Source organism: Bolinopsis microptera, chromosome 6 (assembly GCF_026151205.1).
Source record: "Bolinopsis microptera isolate Bmic1 chromosome 6, MBARI_Bmic_1.0, whole genome shotgun sequence".
Lineage (NCBI taxonomy): Eukaryota > Metazoa > Ctenophora > Tentaculata > Lobata > Bolinopsidae > Bolinopsis > Bolinopsis microptera.
In genome coordinates this window covers 6300965-6315052 of record NC_087077.1, presented here as the reverse complement: position 1 = coordinate 6315052, position 14088 = coordinate 6300965, and the positions used below count along the sequence as shown (strand labels likewise).

The 14088-nt window shown below is 36.3% G+C and overlaps 2 protein-coding genes across 3 annotated transcripts in view; one reads left to right on the top strand and one right to left on the bottom strand.

Moving 5' to 3' along the window:
- The window catches only part of LOC134816726 (arginine and glutamate-rich protein 1-A-like), a 1122901-nt gene that overhangs the window by 1019430 nt on the left and 89383 nt on the right, over positions 1 to 14088 (top strand). The gene's annotated exons all lie outside the window — the stretch shown is intronic.
- The window catches only part of LOC134816841 (uncharacterized), a 31654-nt gene that overhangs the window by 6978 nt on the left and 10588 nt on the right, over positions 1 to 14088 (bottom strand). For both annotated transcript variants that reach the window (XM_063825836.1, XM_063825835.1), the window contains exons 4-6: positions 13092 to 13280; positions 12843 to 12976; positions 7747 to 7858 (exon numbers count right to left, since the gene is read on the bottom strand). In XM_063825836.1, the coding sequence (XP_063681906.1) occupies positions 7747 to 7858; positions 12843 to 12976; positions 13092 to 13280 (435 nt within the window). The remainder of the gene's footprint in view (positions 1 to 7746; positions 7859 to 12842; positions 12977 to 13091; positions 13281 to 14088) is intronic.

Below are 14088 nucleotides of genomic sequence, written 5' to 3'. Positions count from 1 at the left end.
TCAGGAGCAGTATTCAGGGCAGTATCAGGTCAGATATAAAGCATCACAAGCGCAGACAAACAACGTTGCAACTACATCCATGTAATGCTTAGCCTATGTTAGGGAAGTGGATAAGCTCAAAGCTGTAATAAATCGTAGCCAAGGTTTCTCTTCAGGAATGTCTATAGTCCCAAGAAACACCCCAAAAGGTTGTCAGACTGAACTGATGGAGAAAACTTTCTAGAAAAATGTTTATCCAGGTGCCCATATGCTCCAACCTTAAAAGTCAATACTCGGTTTTGAAAAAATTCTTTCTATTTCATTGTAAAAACTAACAATAAAGTTGAGAGGAATCATGAAAAAGAGACTAACCAGCAGTGCCGTGGTAGTTGGTCCCTCGGAGGGAGTCCTCTCCTCGCACTACGTTACCAGGTTCATACGGTCCTCCTTTCTTAACAGGGGCTAGCACGTGATCACCTGCAGATATACTACATTACCAGGTTCATACGGTCCTCCTTTCTTAACAGGAGCTAGCACGTGATCACAAGCAGATATACTACATTACCAGGTTCATACGGTCCAGATAGAGGGAGTTTATTTGTGAAGGAGCAAGTGGAATCTGATGGAACTCTTGTGAGCTGCGTTTTACCGTATTAGATTCAAGAGAACGCGACTTTAGGACGCGAGGAGGATCATGACTCCTCCTTATTGCCCCCCCCCCCCCCAACCAAGGATCAGGGCTCCTCCTTTTATTGCCCCCCCCCCCCCAGGATCATTACTCCTCCTTTTATTACCCCCCCCCCCCAGGATTATGGCTCCTCCTTTTATTGCCCCCCCCCCCCCCCAGGATCATTACTCCTCCTTTTATTGCCCCCCCCCCCCAGGATCAGGGCTCCTCCTTTTATTGCCCCCCCCCCCCCCCAGGATCAGGGCTCCTCCTTTTATTGCCCCCCACCAACCAAGGATCAGGGCTCCTCCTTTTATTGCCCCCCCCCCCCAGGATCAGGGCTCCTCCTTTTATTGCCCCCCACCAACCAAGGATCAGGGCTCCTCCTTTTATTTCCCCCCCCCCCCCAGGATCATTACTCCTCCTTTTATTACCCCCCCCCCCCAGGGGCAGGATTATGGCTCCTCCTTTTATTGCCCCCCCCCCCCAGGATCATTACTCCTCCTTTTATTGCCCCCCCCCCCCCCCCAGGATCAGGGCTCCTCCTTTTATTGCCCCCCCCCCCCCCCCAGGATCAGGGCTCCTCCTTTTATTGCCCCCCGGATCAGGACTCCTCCTTTTATTATTATTATTTCATATCCTCCAGAATTGGGTAGGTAAATAAATTATTAAAAACATTCTCAGCTTTGTTTGAAATCTGTGAACTTATAGACTGTGTTATAGACTGTGCTATAGACTGTGTTATAGACTGTGTTATAGACTGTGTTATAGACTGTGTTATAGACTGTGTTATAGACTGTGTTATAGACTGTGTTATATATACTGTGTTATAGACTGTGTTATAGACTGTGTTATAGACTGTGATATAGACTGTGCTATAGACTGTGTTATAGACTGTGTTATATACTGTGTTATAGACTGTGTTATATACTGTGTTATAGACTGTGTTATAGACTGTGTTATAGACTGTGCTATAGACTGTGTTATAGACTGTGTTATAGACTGTGTTATAGACTATGATATAGACTGTGATATAGACTGTGCTATAGACTGTGTTATAGACTGTGTTATATACTGTGTTATAGACTGTGTTATAGACTGTGTTATAGACTGTGTTATAGACTGTGTTATAGACTGTGTTATAGACTGTGTTATAGAAGTCACATGATCTGATGATCAGCCATATTATCACCATTACGTACTTTACGGATGCTGGAAATCATTTTTTAATTTATGAGACAACTTTTTGAAAATCCATAAAAAATCTTAGTGGCTGAAATTCTAATAATAATTTGTAATTTTGTGCTCTGTAAAATACGAACTGTATCGCCAGGAATCTTACGTATTTCTACTCACTTTACATCTATATTAAAAATCTCAATAAACATTAAGATTATTAACATACATTACATATATATTTATATACTCCAATAATATCGTTACTAGAAGAAATGTTGTTAGTCATTGACGTAAGGAAGTAACTAGCAGTAATGTAATGTTGTTAGTTATTGATGTAAGGAAGTAACTAGCAGCAATGTAAGGAAGTAACTAGCAGCAATGTAATGTTGTTAGTTATTGATGTAAGGAAGTAACTTGCAGCAATGTAATGTTGTTAGTTATTGATGTAAGGAAGTAACTAGCAGTAATGTAATGTTGTTAGTTGTTGATGTAAGGAAGTAACTAGCAGCAATGTAATGTTGTTAGTTATTGATGTAAGGAAGTAACTAGCAGCAATGAAATGTTGTTAGTTATTGATGTAAGGAAGTAACTAGCAGCAATGTAATGTTGTTAGTTATTGATGTAAGGAAGTAACTAGCAGTAATGTAATGTTGTTAGTTATTGATGTAAGGAAGTAACTAGCAGCAATGTAATGTTGTTAGTTATTGATGTAAGGAAGTAACTAGCAGTAATGTAATGTTGTTAGTTATTGATGTAAGGAAGTAACTAGCAGCAATGTAATGTTGTTAGTTATTGATGTAAGGAAGTAACTAGCAGCAATGTAATGTTGTTAGTTATTGATGTAAGGAAGTAACTTGCAGCAATGTAATGTTGTTAGTTATTGATGTAAGGAAGTAACTAGCAGCAATGTAATGTTGTTAGTTATTGATGTAAGGAAGTAACTAGCAGTAATGTAATGTTGTTAGTTATTGATGTAAGGAAGTAACTAGCAGCAATGTAATGTTGTTAGTTATTGATGTAAGGAAGTAACTAGCAGTAATGTAATGTTGTTAGTTATTGATGTAAGGAAGTAACTAGCAGCAATGTAATGTTGTTAGTTATTGATGTAAGGAAGTAACTAGCAGCAATGTAATGTTGTTAGTTATTGATGTAAGGAAGTAACTAGCAGTAATGTAATGTTGTTAGTTATTGATGTAAGGAAGTAACTAGCAGCAATGTAATGTTGTTAGTTATTGATGTAAGGAAGTAACTTGCAGCAATGTAATGTTGTTAGTTATTGATGTAAGGAAGTAACTAGCAGCAATGTAATGTTGTTAGTTATTGATGTAAGGAAGTAACTAGCAGCAATGTAATGTTGTTAGTTATTGATGTAAGGAAGTAACTAGCAGCAATGTAATGTTGTTAGTTATTGATGTAAGGAAGTAACTTGCAGCAATGTAATGTTGTTAGTTATTGATGTAAGGAAGTAACTAGCAGCAATGTAATGTTGTTAGTTATTGATGTAAGGAAGTAACTAGCAGCAATGTAATGTTGTTAGTTATTGATGTAAGGAAGTAACTAGCAGTAATGTAATGTTGTTAGTTATTGATGTAAGGAAGTAACTAGCAGCAATGTAATGTTGTTAGTTATTGATGTAAGGAAGTAACTAGCAGTAATGTAATGTTGTTAGTTATTGATGTAAGGAAGTAACTAGCAGCAATGTAAGGAAGTAACTAGCAGCAATGTAATGTTGTTAGTTATTGATGTAAGGAAGTAACTTGCAGCAATGTAATGTTGTTAGTTATTGATGTAAGGAAGTAACTAGCAGTAATGTAATGTTGTTAGTTGTTGATGTAAGGAAGTAACTAGCAGCAATGTAATGTTGTTAGTTATTGATGTAAGGAAGTAACTAGCAGCAATGTAATGTTGTTAGTTATTGATGTAAGGAAGTAACTAGCAGCAATGTAATGTTGTTAGTTATTGATGTAAGGAAGTAACTAGCAGTAATGTAATGTTGTTAGTTATTGATGTAAGGAAGTAACTAGCAGCAATGTAATGTTGTTAGTTATTGATGTAAGGAAGTAACTAGCAGTAATGTAATGTTGTTAGTTATTGATGTAAGGAAGTAACTAGCAGCAATGTAATGTTGTTAGTTATTGATGTAAGGAAGTAACTTGCAGCAATGTAATGTTGTTAGTTATTGATGTAAGGAAGTAACTAGCAGCAATGTAATGTTGTTAGTTATTGATGTAAGGAAGTAACTAGCAGTAATGTAATGTTGTTAGTTATTGATGTAAGGAAGTAACTAGCAGCAATGTAATGTTGTTAGTTATTGATGTAAGGAAGTAACTAGCAGTAATGTAATGTTGTTAGTTATTGATGTAAGGAAGTAACTAGCAGCAATGTAATGTTGTTAGTTATTGATGTAAGGAAGTAACTAGCAGCAATGTAATGTTGTTAGTTATTGATGTAAGGAAGTAACTTGCAGCAATGTAATGTTGTTAGTTATTGATGTAAGGAAGTAACTAGCAGCAATGTAATGTTGTTAGTTATTGATGTAAGGAAGTAACTAGCAGTAATGTAATGTTGTTAGTTATTGATGTAAGGAAGTAACTAGCAGCAATGTAATGTTGTTAGTTATTGATGTAAGGAAGTAACTAGCAGTAATGTAATGTTGTTAGTTATTGATGTAAGGAAGTAACTAGCAGCAATGTAATGTTGTTAGTTATTGATGTAAGGAAGTAACTAGCAGCAATGTAATGTTGTTAGTTATTGATGTAAGGAAGTAACTAGCAGTAATGTAATGTTGTTAGTTATTGATGTAAGGAAGTAACTAGCAGCAATGTAATGTTGTTAGTTATTGATGTAAGGAAGTAACTTGCAGCAATGTAATGTTGTTAGTTATTGATGTAAGGAAGTAACTAGCAGCAATGTAATGTTGTTAGTTATTGATGTAAGGAAGTAACTAGCAGCAATGTAATGTTGTTAGTTATTGATGTAAGGAAGTAACTAGCAGCAATGTAATGTTGTTAGTTATTGATGTAAGGAAGTAACTTGCAGCAATGTAATGTTGTTAGTTATTGATGTAAGGAAGTAACTAGCAGCAATGTAATGTTGTTAGTTATTGATGTAAGGAAGTAACTAGCAGCAATGTAATGTTGTTAGTTATTGATGTAAGGAAGTAACTAGCAGCAATGTAATGTTGTTAGTTATTGATGTAAGGAAGTAACTAGCAGTAATGTAATGTTGTTAGTTATTGATGTAAGGAAGTAACTAGCAGCAATGTAATGTTGTTAGTTATTGATGTAAGGAAGTAACTAGCAGTAATGTAATGTTGTTAGTTATTGATGTAAGGAAGTAACTAGCAGTAATGTAATGTTGTTAGTTATTGATGTAAGGAAGTAACTAGCAGCAATGTAATGTTGTTAGTTATTGATGTAAGGAAGTAACTAGCAGCAATGTAATGTTGTTAGTTATTGATGTAAGGAAGTAACTAGCAGCAATGTAATGTTGTTAGTTATTGATGTAAGGAAGTAACTAGCAGTATAAATGATGGTTTCTATTCAGACTCCCACTTTCCCTAAGTATTCCGGTAAGTAATGAATTACACACAGCCTAAATTGCATGCTTTTATTTTTTATAGACTCGTTTAGATTATAATACATATAACTCTCATACTGCAAGTTTTATGAAAGTAAGACAAATCAGTTGTCTCCACCGTGGTAATAAAGTTACAACACTCGCCAGAGCGAACTGCCTAGAGCAACACCCTACATTATAAAATGTTTTAAAAGCGGCAAACCAATATTCCAATCTACTAAAATTAAATTTCTACCTGACCTGTAAAATCTAACAGTCTAGTGCGTGGGGTAATATTTTCAGTGGTAGCCCCCTAAAAGTGTCAGGTAGCCCCCTAAAAGTGTCAGGTAGGTGTCGAGGGTGGGAGGGGGACGTGAGGGTCCTCCCAAACTTCACTTTACCCCCTGTCCAGGGTGGGAGAGGGGATCATACTGAACACGTGGTATAGTCCTCCAATCCTCTGCCTCGTTCTCATTACGGTCCTTGGATTAATTTGTCCAATATTAAACGGCATGGAAACTAATATCTCCTGGAAAATGACAAATTTATTAAAAATAGTCCGATTGAGTAGATATAAAAGGACATTGGTGGAGTTGGTGAGCACTACCATTCACCCAGCTTCCAGACATTCTACTCTACTGACCCTACAACATGTTCAGACTCCTGCTACTCACCCTGGCCCTGTCCACTGTTCTTATCAACGCTTCTATTGTGGACGAGGTATAGTAGAAAAACCATTGTTAGTGCCTACTGCTTTGGTTAAAATTGTTAGTGCCTCCACTATTTCTTGTCCTGGTTACAGTTCCATTAGTAATTACTTACAGTCATCTAATTACGAATATACCCGTATTTCGAAACAATCTCTGAGTCCTATGATATATTACCCGATATAGCAGGTGTCTCGATAAATAAGTCGGTAATTGTATGTAAATAATTTACATGAATAATTATTGGTATAAATGCTGTTATGTTAGTAACACTGCATTTGTCAGGAGGACAGTGTAGAGGGAATAGAAGAGAGCAGTGAAGAGGGACTTCTGATTGGTTACCCCTCCTCCCGTCTCTCTAACGTCAGATCACGTGCAGGGTTTAGTCATGGTCTCTCCGAGGAGGAGGACCAAACTTGGTAGAAAACTGTTACCATGGTTACAGAGGAGACAGTTCGTTTTATAGTGACTGGAGATACAAGCTGAACACTCTTACCATGGTTATAAGCTGAACATTGTTTGAGACCCGCCCTCAGGTGGGGTTCTAGTTTTTGTTACTTTGTATTCTGTATATTTGAATCTGATTTAATGCTTCAACCTAGTTTTTCCTTACTTGATAAATAGAACAAATTGTTTAAATAAATAACTACAATTAATCTTAATATCTGGTACACTGCAAAATTCACAGAATATTTAATTACATAAATATTTGGTACAGTAAAACCTAAGAACGGGACCTAAGAGGGGAGGACTTACCTTTCAAGGCTGGGTGCATGAGAGCATCTTGTAGTGAGGGGAGGACTTACCTTTCAAGGCTGGGTGCATGAGAGCATCTTGTAGTGAGGGAAGGACTTACCTTTCAAGGCTGGGTGCATGAGAGCATCTTGTAGTGAGGGGAGGACTTACCTTTCAAGACTGGGTGCATGAGAGTATCTTGTAGTGATGGGAGGACTTACCTTTCAAGACTGGGTGCATGAGAGCATCTTGTAGCGAGGGGAGGACTTACCTTTCAAGGCTGGGTGCATGAGAGCATCTTGTAGTGCGGGGAGGACTTACCTTTCAAGACTGGGTGCATGAGAGCATCTTGTAGTGAGGGGAGGACTTACCTTTCAAGACTGGGTGCATGAGAGCATCTTGTAGTGAGGGGAGGACTTACCTTTCAAGTCTGGGTGCATGAGAGCATCTTGTAGTGAGGGGAGGACTTACCTTTCAAGGCTGGGTGCATGAGAGCATCTTGTAGTGAGGGGAGGACTTACCTTTCAAGGCTGGGTGCATGAGAGCATCTTGTAGTGAGGGAAGGACTTACCTTTCAAGGCTGGGTGCATGAGAGCATCTTGTAGTGAGGGGAGGACTTACCTTTCAAGACTGGGTGCATGAGAGTATCTTGTAGTGATGGGAGGACTTACCTTTCAAGACTGGGTGCATGAGAGCATCTTGTAGCGAGGGGAGGACTTACCTTTCAAGGCTGGGTGCATGAGAGCATCTTGTAGTGCGGGGAGGACTTACCTTTAAAGACTGGGTGCATGAGAGCATCTTGTAGTGCGGGGAGGACTTACCTTTCAAGACTGGGTGCATGAGAGCATCTTGTAGTGCGGGGAGGACTTACCTTTCAATACTGGGTGCATGAGAGCATCTTGTAGTGCAGGGAGGACTTACCTTTCAAGACTGGGTGCATGAGAGCATCTTGTAGTGCGAATATGTGACAAAGCTCACATCTCTCCTTCTGCTGGTTCTTCTTAAACTCAACTTCAAAACACGTGGGACTGTGCTGAAATTTAAATTAATTAACACACTTGTTCGATAACCACATATTCAATTAACAAGTTTGTTCAATTAACAAGTTTGTTCAATTAACACTTGTTCAATTAACAGTTGTTCAATTAACACTTGTTCAATTAACACTTGTTCAATTGACAAGTTTATTCAATTAACAAGTTTATTCAATTAACAAGTTTATTCAATTAACAAGTTTATTCAATTAACAAGTTTATTCAAGTAACACTTGTTCAATTAACAAGTTTATTCAATTAACAAGTTTATTCAAGTAACACTTGTTCAATTAACACTTGTTCAATTAACACTTGTTCAATTAACACTTGTTCAATTAACACTTGTTCAATTAACACTTGTTCAATTAACACTTGTTCAATTAACACTTGTTGTATTAACACTTGTTCAATTAACACTTGTTCAATTAACACTTGTTCAATTAACACTTGTTCAATAAACACTTGTTCAATTAACACTTGTTCAATTAACAAGTTTGTTCAATTAACAAGTTTGTTCAATTAACACTTGTTCAATTAACAATTTTGTTCAATTAACACGTCTTGTTCAATTAACACTTGTTCAATTAACAAGTTTGTTCAATTAACAAGTTTGTTCAATTAACAAGTTTGTTCAATTAACACTTGTTCAATTAACAATTTTGTTCAATTAACACGTCTTGTTCAATTAACACTTGTTCAATTAACACTTGTTCAATTAACACGTCTTGTTCAATTAACACTTGTTCAATTAACACGTCTTGTTCAATTAACACTTGTTCAATTAACACTTGTTCAATTAACACTTGTTCAATTAAAACTTGTTCAATTAACACTTGTTCAATTAACAAGTTTGTTCAAATAACAAGTTTGTTCAATTAACACTTGTTCAATGAATATCGATTACATCACTTAGACGAGTGGGTTCACTACACTGGGTATAATATATATTATATATATAGTATAATATAATAATTGGTAATCAACAACAACACAAGATGTAGAATTGAGAAAGCACCTGGTCTATGATAACACTGTTACTATGGTTACCTGGTCTATGATAATACTGTTACTATGGTTACCTGGTCTATGATAACACTGTTACTATGGTTACCTGGTCTATGATAATACTGTTACCATGGTTACCTGGTCTATGATAATACTGTTACTATGGTTACCTGGTCTATGATAATACTGTTACTATGGTTACCTGGTCTATGATAACACTGTTACTATGGTTAACTGGTCTATGATAATACTGTTACCATGGTTACCTGGTCTATGATAATACAGTTACTATGGTTACCTGATCTATGATAACACTGTTACTATGGTTAACTGGTCTATGATAATACTGTTACCATGGTTAACTGGTCTATGATAATACTGTTACTATGGTTACCTGATCTATTATAACATTGTTACTATGGTTACCTGATCTATGATAACACTGTTACTATAGTTACCTGGTCTATGATAATACTGTTACTATGGTTACCTGGTCTATTATAACACTGTTACTATAGTTACCTGGTCTATTATAACATTGTTACTATGGTTACCTGGTCTATGATAACACTGTTACCATGGTTACCTGGTCTATGATAATACTGTTACTATGGTTACCTGATCTATGATAATACAGTTACTATGGTTACCTGATCTATGATAACACTGTTACCATGGTTACCTGGTCTATGATAATACTGTTACTATGGTTACCTGGTCTATGATAACACTGTTACTATGGTTACCTGATCTATGATAATACAGTTACTATGGTTACCTGATCTATTATAACAATGTTACCATGGTTACCTGGTCTATGATAATACTGTTACTATGGTTACCTGATCTATGATAACACTGTTACTATGGTTACCTGATCTATGATAATACTGTTACTATGGTTACCTGGTCTATGATAATACAGTTACTATGGTTACATGATCTATGATAACACTGTTACTATGGTTAACTGGTCTATGATAATACTGTTACCATGGTTAACTGGTCTATGATAATACTGTTACTATGGTTACCTGATCTATTATAACATTGTTACTATGGTTACCTGATCTATGATAACACTGTTACTATAGTTACCTGGTCTATGATAATACTGTTACTATGGTTACCTGGTCTATGATAACACTGTTACTATGGTTAACTGGTCTATGATAATACTGTTACCATGGTTACCTGGTCTATGATAATACAGTTACTATGGTTACCTGATCTATGATAACACTGTTACTATGGTTAACTGGTCTATGATAATACTGTTACCATGGTTAACTGGTCTATGATAATACTGTTACTATGGTTACCTGATCTATTATAACATTGTTACTATGGTTACCTGATCTATGATAACACTGTTACTATAGTTACCTGGTCTATGATAATACTGTTACTATGGTTACCTGGTCTATTATAACACTGTTACTATAGTTACCTGGTCTATTATAACATTGTTACTATGGTTACCTGGTCTATGATAACACTGTTACCATGGTTACCTGGTCTATGATAATACTGTTACTATGGTTACCTGATCTATGATAATACAGTTACTATGGTTACCTGATCTATGATAACACTGTTACCATGGTTACCTGGTCTATGATAATACTGTTACTATGGTTACCTGGTCTATGATAACACTGTTACTATGGTTACCTGATCTATGATAATACAGTTACTATGGTTACCTGATCTATTATAACAATGTTACCATGGTTACCTGGTCTATGATAATACTGTTACTATGGTTACCTGATCTATGATAACACTGTTACTATGGTTACCTGATCTATGATAATACTGTTACTATGGTTACCTGGTCTATGATAATACAGTTACTATGGTTACATGATCTATGATAACACTGTTACTATGGTTACCTGGTCTATGATAATACAGTTACTATAGTTACCTGATCTATGATAACACTGTTACTATGGTTACCTGATCTATGATAATACAGTTACCATGGTTACCTGGTCTATGATAACACTGTTACTATGGTTACCTGGTCCATGATAATACAGTTACTATGGTTACCTGATCTATGATAACACTGTTACTATGGTTACCTGGTCTATGATAATACAGTTACTATGGTTACCTGATCTATGATAACACTGTTACTATGGTTACCTGATCTATGATAATACAGTTACTATGGTTACCTGATCTATGATAACACTGTTACTATGGTTACCTGGTCTATGATAATACAGTTACTATGGTTACCTGATCTATGATAACACTGTTACTATGGTTACCTGATCTATGATAATACAGTTACCATGGTTACCTGGTCTATGATAACACTGTTACTATGGTTACCTGGTCCATGATAATACAGTTACTATGGTTACCTGATCTATGATAACACTGTTACTATGGTTACCTGGTCTATGATAATACAGTTACTATGGTTACCTGATCTATGATAACACTGTTACTATGGTTACCTGATCTATGATAATACAGTTACCATGGTTACCTGGTCTATGATAACACTGTTACTATGGTTACCTGGTCCATGATAATACAGTTACTATGGTTACCTGATCTATGATAACACTGTTAATATGGTTACCTGGTCTATGATAATACAGTTACTATGGTTACCTGATCTATGATAACACTGTTACTATGGTTACCTGATCTATGATAATACAGTTACCATGGTTACCTGGTCTATGATAACACTGTTACTATGGTTACCTGGTCCATGATAATACAGTTACTATGGTTACCTGGTCTATGATAATACAGTTACTATGGTTACCTGATCTATGATAACACTGTTACTATGGTTACCTGATCTATGATAATACAGTTACTATGGTTACCTGATCTATGATAACACTGTTACTATGGTTACCTGGTCTATGATAATACAGTTACTATGGTTACCTGATCTATGATAACACTGTTACTATGGTTACCTGATCTATGATAATACAGTTACCATGGTTACCTGGTCTATGATAACACTGTTACTATGGTTACCTGGTCCATGATAATACAGTTACTATGGTTACCTGATCTATGATAACACTGTTACTATGGTTACCTGGTCTATGATAATACAGTTACTATGGTTACCTGATCTATTATAACACTGTTACTATGGTTACCTGGTCTATGATAATACAGTTACTATGGTTACCTGATCTATGATAATACAGTTACTATGGTTACCTGATCTATGATAACACTGTTACTATGGTTACCTGGTCTATGATAATACAGTTACTATGGTTACCTGATCTATGATAACACTGTTACTATGGTTACATGGTCTATGATAATACAGTTACTATGGTTACCTGGTCTATGATAACACTGTTACCATGGTTACCTGATCTATGATAACACTGTTACCATGGTTACCTGGTCTATGATAATACAGTTACTATGGTTACCTGGTCTATGATAACACTGTTACTATGGTTACCTGATCTATGATAACACTGTTACTATGGTTACCTGGTCTATGATAACAATGTTACTATGGTTACCTGATCTATGATAACACTGTTACCATGGTTACCTGGTCTATGATAACACTGTTACTATGGTTACCTGATCTATGATAACACTGTTACTATGGTTACCTGGTCTATGATAACACTGTTACTATGGTTACCTGATCTATGATAACACTGTTACTATGGTTACCTGATCTATGATAACACTGTTACCATGGTTACCTGATCTATGATAACACTGTTACCATGGTTACCTGGTCTATGATAATACAGTTACTATGGTTACCTGGTCTATGATAACAATGTTACTATGGTTACCTGATCTATGATAACACTGTTACCATGGTTACCTGGTCTATGATAACACTGTTACTATGGTTACCTGATCTATGATAACACTGTTACTATGGTTACCTGATCTATGATAACACTGTTACTATGGTTACCTGATCTATTATAACACTGTTACTATGGTTACCTGGTCTATGATAACTGCAGTGTTATAGTCGCCTCTCCGAGGGCTCCTTGCCAACACAACCTTCCTCATCATCAACCTGCCAGCAGCTGTCAGCGGGAACTTTACTACCTTCTCAGGGGGAGGCGGCTCTCTTACTGTTAATAATGCAGGTTACTAATGGTTTGTAACTAATTGGGTGAAAGTACAAGGAATAATAATTATCATCTAAACCAGCAAATACCCTATACCACCTCAAATCAGTTCTCTCACCTGTAGGGTAAGCAGATGGGATGTCCCCGGACCACCTCAAATCAGTGCTCTCCTGTTTGAGATAGGAGGTATCCAGGTTCCTGTCCGTTACTCCGCCATGTAGCAGGACTACAGCTCCTTTAGGTAGTGCGGACAGTTCGTCAGGACCAGGTAGTTTTAGAGGCAAGGTTACCGGTCTGAAGGAGCCACCTGAGACAATAGTGGTCCAGTATCTATAAATTGTAAACATTACGAGTATTCTAATTGTAGTAACGGTTGAGAGATTCTGCTTATTTATTATTAGTTTAGGTCCTTGTTTTTATGTGACGATCTTTTAATTATATAGGGTAAATAGTAAGTTTAACGGGAGGAGTTACCGTCAGTTCGTTATATTTCCCTTTTCTGTGCAGAGGGACCTACAAATCCAAAGAAGTGCACAACTTATATTTTGTGTTTGCTTAGCAGTATAAAAAGATTCTAACAATTAAATTCATGCAATTCCAGACCATTAAATAAATTTGTATCTAAATTTAGATTTCTAAATTGCTTGAGTTCGAGCCGATGATCTCACATCAGCGTGTTAGGAAATAAGATGAGTCATTTATTATTAGGCACACTTATTATTAGGCACACTTATTATTAGGCACACTTATTATTAGGCACACTTATTATTAGGCACACTTATTATTAGGCACACTTATTATTAGGCACACTTATTATTAGGCACACTTATTATTGGGCACACTTATTATTGGGCACACTTATTATTAGGCACACTTATTATTAGGCACACTTATTATTAGGCACACTTATTATTAGGCACACTTATTATTAGGCACACTTATTATTAGGCACACTTATTATTAGGCACACTTATTATTAGGCACACTTATTATTAGGCACACTTATTATTAGGCACACTTACTATTAGGCACTCTTACTATAAGGCACTCTTATTATTAGGCACACTTATTATTAGGCACACTTATTACTAGGCACACTTATTATTAGGCACACT